Source organism: Carassius carassius, chromosome 18 (assembly GCF_963082965.1).
Source record: "Carassius carassius chromosome 18, fCarCar2.1, whole genome shotgun sequence".
In the NCBI taxonomy this organism is placed as follows: Eukaryota; Metazoa; Chordata; class Actinopteri; order Cypriniformes; family Cyprinidae; genus Carassius; species Carassius carassius.
In genome coordinates this window covers 16,060,547-16,069,443 of record NC_081772.1, presented here as the reverse complement: position 1 = coordinate 16,069,443, position 8,897 = coordinate 16,060,547, and the positions used below count along the sequence as shown (strand labels likewise).

The following is an 8,897-nucleotide window of genomic DNA, read 5'->3' as shown; positions in this document are numbered from 1 at the left end:
GTTGAGCGGGGAAGAACAGGACCATATGTTTTTTGTAAGTCCAAGAAAAGCCCTTTTGGAGTAAAGGGATCTTTTTGAGGGGACAATGAAGGCAAGTGACCCATTAAAAGTGTTTTTATACAGGCTTAGGTATTAAAGCAATCAAAGAATTGGGAATTATTCAATTCCTCGATTAACATTGTGATCACGCTGCATTCTTCACGTTCAGCTTTTAATTGATTTCGCTTTTCAGATGTGTTTGTTGCTGTTGCGGCAGCTATTTGCACTTTCTTTTATGCATATTCATTTAAGATGACTATAATGTGGTTCTCGTACCATTTCTGAAACGACGTTCAATATTTAAGTTTATTCAGCCTTCATTTCAAATAAACAAAATGTGATTAATGCCTGGGATTCTTAGATAATAACCTTTTTATTTTTATTTATTTATTTATTTTATTTTATTTATTTATTTTGTGGAGAGTGCAGGGGGGTTGTGAAATGGTTCATTCAGTAGAGAAATCCGGAGTCCATCAAAAGCACATGCTGACGCATGCAAGGGGGCGCTCTAACATAAGAAACAAATTCAGTCGTTCTCAGTCTATCCCTGTACATACTTTATTATATAGCCTACTTTTAAATAAACATTTAAATAGCCATCTAAGACATTACCACTCGTTAAACGTTATGGCTATTGGATATGTGAAATTTGTGGAAAACACCCTCAAAGATACAATTGCCAATATAGCCTACCTCTGCAGATAATGGATCTTTATGAATTAGTACTCTATGTGTCCCAGCACACGGCGAGTGAAGCCCCGGGGCAGGCTTGGCCCCCTCTAGACCTTTCAGTTCTTCCTGCAGTCGGTCCAGAGGAGCCCGCCTTGCAGCTCACCCTCACAGAGAAACATCTCCAGTTGCTCAGCACAATTATTTCCACATGTTCGTGCCGCTCGGCCGAGCAAAAGAACAGAGTCCCTTGTTCTGGAAACAAAAGACTCTAATCTCTGAGACTAAAACCGAAGCCTTCAGAAACAGCGCAGATACCTTGATCTGTGCTTTAGTTTACAACCATTTAAATGCCTTGAAGTGAGCAAAATATTGGCAACCAATCACTCAATTATGAGATTCTAAAAGCTTTCTGCATTAAAGGTATTTCAATTTAAGAAGCAGACCTGTCAAATATATACCAAACAGACGTAGCCTGTTTGAAAAAGAGAATATTTTAAATGACAGCATATGATCAGCTCAGCTGCCTAAAAAAAGTTTCCTAAAAAGTTGCTGAAAAGTTTAAAACCAAGCACTTTTCAACAACCGTGAAAACTCTCAAAATTCGACAAATTTTCTGATTGTGCTGTAATTTAGTAAAATACGTATTAAATGCAAACTGTATTTATTTATTTATATATATTTTTGCACATAAAATGAGTTCTTAAACTACAAAACAAACAATACATGAATCTGTACTAAAAGAAAAAAAAAATTAAGATAACGTTAAATATTCCGCATTCAGCGGCATGTTTGTGACTGTTTATTCGGAAATCATTTTATTTCAGTTTTAAAGACTGTCCAGTATTTGACGAATGCGCGAGCAGGAGGGAGAATCTGTCTCAGCTACAGGACCACAGCACTTTAGTAGCCTATACATCTTCTCGGTAGCCTAGTCTGACGACAAGATGAATACATAGTTTTCTCAGGAACATCCAGTGAGCGTATGACTGATGTTGCGGCCGCAAAATGCAAAGCATTCCAACTCCAAAATAAAAAGCTTTGTCTGCTATCTGTGTATGGTCACACACGCGCTGTCCAGCGTTCTGAAGCTCGCCCTTTGTCTATATCAGCTATATATTTGTGGGCGTGGGGCCGGGCTGAAGCGCTACTGCTCTGCGCGGAGGAAAACTTTATAATGAATGATGGTTAACCTTGAACGCAAACACCGAGTCAGCATAGGAGATTTGCACATGAGGGTGTAAATTGTTAAATTAAACATTTAGGACATTATTTTTAGTGGGCTTTGATTGCCTAGAGATCTGAAATGTCAAAGCAAGTCCAGATTGTCATGTAGGTAAAATAATTGCAAACGCGGGGTAAGAGTTGTGGAAGACTGTAAGCGTAAATTAAATTTGCATGCACAAGAGAAGTTTTGTAAAAGTGTAAATCGCGTTTCAAGCGTAAGAAAAAAATGATTTGCAGCATTTCACTGTTATTTTTAAGTGTAATACAAGTATTGTGAAACTGCAGCTTCGTGCTAACGCAAAATAAACATGTAAATAAAATAAATAAATATACACTTTTGGCACGTTGTTTTCGCTAAAATACGGTCAAAAGTATACCGCAAGCATGTGAACAGTGATTTGCAAGTGAAAACAACAGTTTAAAGAACTGCAAAACGGATTGACTGCATATAACCAATCTGTAAGTGTTAAAAAACAAACTGTTGCAAAACTGTTGTCTAAATTACTTGTTGTGCAAAAGTTCCCCAAATAAACCAATATGTACAGCTCCCTCTTTCTTTTCCCTGCATTTATAATTTTGGCTTGATTCTCTCACCGAGTTTTGCAAGCATGAGGGGGAGGACTGGTCCAGCACCTTCTTGTAGCCAATCAAATGAGGCCCTTACTGACTCTCCATTTACTCTTATCCGATTGGTTCAATAAACACATTACATGCCGAAACATTAATCTTCATTTAGTTCAGGATTGTGAACTGCCAGAATGGTACTTTTACACATACATTTAAAATAAATAAATATATAACAACTTAATTAAAACATGATACTTTATATGTTGTGTACATCTACTCTTACCCTGCGTTTGCAAATCTTTTAGTCTTTATTTTACCTTCATAGTCATGGCCATACAATATTTTCCACCCTAAAATTGTGGGGTAGAGCTCCAGATCCTCTTACATCATGAAAGTGAGTATGTATTGACTTATTGTATTGTACTGACTAATTACAAACAATTCATTTATGGAGGCCTAACTAAGTGGCAAATATATGCAAAAAGATATTCTTCATGTCTCTATGATTTTTAGTATGAAATTCAGGCTGAATTGAAAGTCATAATTTGGTCTTGTTCCTGATTTACCAAGTCTCTACACTCGAAGTCAGTAAAAATAGGGCACAATTAATTAATCATTAAATAATTTTCCATGTTAATTTTTCACACATGGTATCAGTATGTTGAATTATTATGCAATGTTTAAAAAATATTGTTCATTCAGGTTTAGTGTTATGGCCTGTTAGTACCTCAAAGAGAAATGTACTTGTTAAAAATAAACTCATTTTCCAGTTCCAGAAGCTGAGGACTGCTGCTTATGCAGTTTGGCTTCTCTTGTGTTTGTCCATGACCAAAGACTTAAACTACTTCAGTCTGTGTGCATTTAATTTATTTAATACATGAGTTTCACAATTTGTGTTGAATTTCTGAAATAAATGAACTTTTCCTCGACATTCTAATTTACTGAGAAGCACCTGTGTCTAAGACTTTAAAATGTTTCATTGGTAAAGTCTATACAAGGCCACTTATACTAGACCATGATTCTCCTTATTTCCACCTGAATGAGCTGGTCAAAGTAATGAATAATATTCTGTCTTCTAACATTGTGTGATGGATATAATATAATCATATATTATCTCATTCAAAGCTGACCTCTTTTTACAACGGCTATACATTCTAATCCAGCAAAGCCACTAAGCACACTTGATAATATAGTGGGCACGCTCAGGAAAGCAACAATGGGACACCTTAAAAAGGAGCTGACACGTCTCAGAAAGGGCCCATTCTAGAGAGCCCGACAAAAGCGCTCGGGACATATTGTTTGATGACCGAGTTCCCACTAAATTAAGTCACCATGGACAGCACTGATTGGACACGTGTCCAGAATTCCCAGTTCCATCATCTTTTAAAACAATCTTTTTGGACTGAAAGCCCAAATGATGTTCTCTGGCTCAAGAGTTCACGTTAGCTGCGTTTTTCAGCATTTCACTTTGCAGTGTAAACTATTAAAAAGACGGTTTCAAAACAGATTTCCGAGGCATTCGTTGCCCGAGTGTCCCACTTCTCTCAAGGCGAAAGCAGCTGCAAGTGCTTAAAAGGGGCTTCTATTAATTGATCTTTGTCATGCGTAATTGTCCATTTTGCGACAGTGAATAATCTTTTAAAATCTGAGCTGTACACTGTTTCCATTCTTTTTTAAAGCATTGGATTATCTACTATATCTTGTACTCAATGCTCCACCCATTCAAGTCATATTACCATGCACATGCCATAACACCAACAGAAAGCTTGCATTACCTTGGCTCACATCCTAAATGTGAAGCTTAATAAAAAATGTATACAGTCTGAACAAAGGAACTGCCTACCTAAATTATATATATATATATATATATATATATATATATATATATATATATATGTAAAAGGACTGTAAAAGGACTTAGTTTTTTCTTTTTAGGTTTGTTAAAGTGCCATTTCAAAGTTTTCAAGTTCAAAACACAAAAATGATATTAATAAAGTGACAAGTTACAGCCTATGGGGTCAAACGTGTCATGTCTGACAAACGGGAGTCCTGAAACGGTTGAAAACTCTTTTGTCAGAAGGTCTTTCTCTCTCACACCTGCGAGCGGTGAAGTCTAATTCGATTAATAAGAAATTCAATATATATTCATTAGGTGGCTTCCCTCGATAATATATGATCGTGAAGCGAAACGTGAAAGGAGGCCATTTATTCCCTCTCTGAAAGGACCTGCGTGGGACCAAAATTTCACCTGCTTCCCCTCTCAATTAGGAATGTATCTCAAACTCTGACGGAACACGAGTTAAATTAAGCGTTCGCTAATTTCCTATCACCCCTCCTACGTGATCCCTCAATTTTCAGCATGCTCCCTCAATTTGGCCCAAGTTGAAAGGTTCAAATAGTGCCTATTGAAACAGTGACTAAATCGTTTTCTCGCGCGCGGAGGAACCCTGTAGACGTCCCGTGAAAGGCCTTGAGCTCGCCGCTGTCGGGGGTCCGCCAGCTAAATGCGAGTTCCTGGCAGGACAATCTAACCTGTCAAAGCCTTTGGCGTAGCTTTTTTTCTGCGCTCGTATTGAAGGAATTGCTACATAAGCAACCAACGTGGGACAAAAACTGCAATTAAACTGCTTTCGGATTAACTTAACAGGGGGGCAACTTTCTCTTGAAAAGCGCACACAGAATAGGGTCGACGTATAATTGACTATCACCTGGCTCGTGAGATACAAATTCTCTGCTAAGCCTTTTGTGGCCTATGCAGTAGGGAATATATGGCTAAATAATACGTTGCAAAAATAGCGTTACACTTCAGGAGACTTTTAAAGGAGTTTATCGTGTTTTCTTTGAAAAGTAAGTGCTTTCTTATTGCTTTTGGCGCATTTAAAACTATTTGTCACGTGTCACCTTTATAGCGCTTTAAACAAAATACATTGCGTCAAAGCAACTGAACAACATTCATTAGGAAAACAGTGTCAATAATGCAAAAATGATAGTTAAAGGCAGTTCATCATTGGATTCAGTTATGTCATCTCTGTTCAGTTAAATAGTGTCTGTGCATTTATTTGCAATCAAGTCAACGATATCGCTGTAGATGAAGTGTCCCCAACTAAGCAAGCACGTGTTAATAATATAACAAATGCAGAACTTAAGTTTGTCTCCCAAAGTTCTATGTAACAAACAAACATAAATAAATAAATAAAAGTTGAACTGGAGTGTATTTCATACTTCAGTAGGCTACATGGTTGCCTCAAATTCTCCATCCTAATGGCCGCATGAATTTTTAAGTATGTTTGTTTTCATTTTTGTAATATTCAAATAGGTGCCTTGTTCCAGTAGGATAATTAATACATTTCATAACTCATGAGTGTAGTTACAGAAGTAATTTTATTTAAATAAATACAAATATACACATTTTCTTTAATAAAATTCAGGTGAAAAAAAAAATCAGTTTCTCAGTAGTCTAGGACAGGTTGGATTAACAGTCTGTATATTTACAATATCACACAGGGAATGTTTTATCTTTTCTATATATCCAAATGTATTTTTCAAAGAACAGGGATGACAGCATGGATTATCCGTGGTCGTTTCAAAAACGTTTGAACTTAAACTGTAAAAACGTTATTTATTTGCATCACTGAACTATTATTTCACATTTTGTTGTACAGATAAGACAAATAACTGACTTGAGTGTCAGGGTGAAACAATATTTGAGAGGAAAGAGGGAGGAATTAACCCTTCGGGTTATGGAAATATGGAAGACGGTCTCCAATAAATTCAGTCGTTTTAACGGATCCGTAAGTTTAAATGTACCATGCAGGTTACCAAACTTAAGTCTATGATGTTCCAGGCGCCCCTAGATAGGTGAAGTCTCCTTCTCCTCTGTTGCTGACACAGGTGACAGAGATTCTTCGTCTTCTGAGCGCGGATAATGTGAGTGGCTCCCTGAGCATTTGCATCCTGCTTGCGCGCTCCTTTGCGTACCTTTGCCTTCTTTTTTGTGTTTAACTCGGCGGTTTTGGAACCATATTTTCACCTGTTTCTCTGATAGATTTAAATAAGTGGCTATTTCTATCCTGCGTAAGCGGGAGAGGTACATGTTAGATGAGAATTCGCGCTCCAATTCAAGCAGCTGAGTGCTGGTGAAGGCAGTGCGCATCCGTTTGCCGTTCTGTATGTGGCTGTTGTCAGATGCACCTATAGGAGAAAAGAAACTCTTAAAATTATGCCAATTACAATCAATTTTGCAAAATAATTCAACGAATGCATAACAAATCATTCTATGTATTTGAGATGTAAATGTGCAATATATGGTCAACACGGTTCATTAAAAGTTAGTACAAAATAAAACATAAGGGTAAAATGCGTAAAGACCTTGGAATTCTATTTATTGTTTCCCTGTCAAATAGTCAAGCGTCTCATGATAAGGAGTAACAGGTGTATAGCATGCGCGCGCACTCACTCACCTATAGACAGACAGTGATACCTCCGAGGGTCAGTGACGCTGTAGCTTGTGGGCGTGCAGACAGGCGCGTGTCCGTGTCCCGGGTGCGCTAACGCGGGGCTCTGTTGGTGTGCTACCCTGTGACAGAAAGCCGCGTCACTGGCGGAGAAGCCCTGTCCCTTCAGCAGTGGGATTCCGCCGCGGGGAGAGTGGATATGCGAGGTTACGCACAGCGGACAGACACAGAAGGTCCCGGTCTTCCGGGACGGGCAAACGGTCGCAGTGATGCTCATCACTCCAGGAGAGTGCATGCCAATGGGGATGAGAAAGTCTTGTCCCGTGTGCTCGCTTAGAGCCGGGCGAGCGGGATCCTTGATAATCAAAGAGTCTACGTAGAAAGACCTCGACATGATTGCTTCTGTCTGCGATGCTGATTGTGTCAGTGATACCACACTGGTGGCGATGCTCCAAGGACTTGCGCAGCGCACAGTGGTCTTAACACTGTTCCTAAAGCCCTCGGGAGCTGGCTTATGTTTGATAGTTCAACAAAAGGGACCCCGGAGAGGGCCGGCCCTAACGTCACCCACGTGCGCTCACGGCCTAGGGGCTTTAGAACCTCTGGTGTCCCGAGACACGTGATGCCCACGAGAGCCTCCAATCAAATCTTTGCCCACACAGTGTTGTAAGCTCGCGGGTATACGCTCCTCGACAGGCAAAGTGGCACAACAGCTCTGGCAATTGCGCCTACTGCGATATCAAAAATTATCTCTTTAATCCTGGTCTAATATACTGCATTATTATTTAGATTTTCAGATGATGTTGAAGAAAGGCAGGCCTATATTTCTCACATAAACTGAGCTTACATTGTCTTTGTGTCGACATTAAATTAACTTTCTCTATATGACATGGCAAATTACACCTCGGTATACAAATAACTCGAGATCATTGGCCAAAAGCCATGTTCGTCCGTCATGGTTCTCTTATGTGTATACTATATTATTATGTGTATACTAATAGTATTCTTACTGACCTAACCTTTAATTTAATAGTTTACCAAAACAACATGATGCATAAAAATTTCCCCCATCTATTTAACTTTATTTATTTGAGAAATTATAGACCGTTTAACAAAAGAAAACACTGCATACCAATGATGAATTATAATGAACATCTAGGATATACACTTAAAATATGATTCTATAAACAAACTTTTTGCAAATATCGTTTATGATAAAAAACATTTTCTTCAAAAACTAAAAGCAACTGAATCTCAGTATACTCAGCCGCATGTTATATAATCTTGGTTCGCTTCTGTTTGGAAAGATCCAGGGTCGGCAATTAAAGAATTATGAATCTCAGCGGCGTCTGGGCAATTGCAGTTTGATAGAGATTAGGATTCAATTAGAAAGTGTTTATTGTGGAGGTTTGGAGTGGATAAACAGCCAGATATTTCAGAAATGCGTTAATCCCCCACCTTGTGATAATAATTAGCTGGTTTGATCTCTCGGCGGGTCAGCAGCGGGCTGAGCTTCAACTTTCATCTGCGCGCGAACGCCTCTTGCCTCCAGACACTGCGCGAGGAGGCCTGTGGCGCGAGCGAGCGAGCTTTGACGAGGTTAAGTCTCCCCAAAACGGCAGGTCTGGCATTATTCTACCCCTTCTCTGTCGGGAGAGACTTAACCTCGTCAAGTCTTGTCTGAAGGTTACAGTGAAAGTAATCCAGTCTATAAGAGCTATATTGCCTGTGGGTGCTGGCTGCAATTATCTCAGCTCACACAATTACAGGCCTGACACCTGAGCTCTTGCAAAACATAGTAAAATGACCTCTCATTAGGGGCAGCTTTTATGGAGGTTAAGAAAAAAATAAAAGTCTACTAATGATGACTGAGGGCAAAGTTCAAGTGCCGTAATGACGATTTCATATCAGCATTTAGAGCTAATATCACCAAGAGAAGAT

At 39.0% G+C, this 8,897-nt stretch overlaps 1 protein-coding gene across 1 annotated transcript; it reads right to left on the bottom strand.

Moving 5' to 3' along the window:
• Nucleotides 1-5,864: 5,864 nt before the first annotated feature.
• LOC132091894 (GS homeobox 2-like) lies at nt 5,865-7,563 on the bottom strand. Its single transcript, XM_059497973.1, has 2 exons — nt 6,963-7,563; nt 5,865-6,693 (listed from the first exon to the last, which is right to left on the bottom strand). Exons 1-2 carry the CDS (start codon nt 7,348-7,350, stop codon nt 6,353-6,355), a joined length of 729 nt encoding a protein of 242 aa, XP_059353956.1. The 5' UTR covers nt 7,351-7,563; the 3' UTR covers nt 5,865-6,352.
• Between the last annotated feature and the right edge of the window lie 1,334 nt (nt 7,564-8,897).

Bases quoted from the DNA above. Each gene is read 5' to 3' on its own strand.
- LOC132091894 (XM_059497973.1), bottom strand. From the start codon at position 7,350: ATGTCGAGGTCTTTCTACGTAGACTCTTTGATTATCAAGGATCCCGCT. The intron at 6,694-6,962 runs GTGAGTGAGTGC...TTTCTCCTATAG, and splicing joins GTATCACTGTCTGTCTATAG to GTGCATCTGACAACAGCCAC.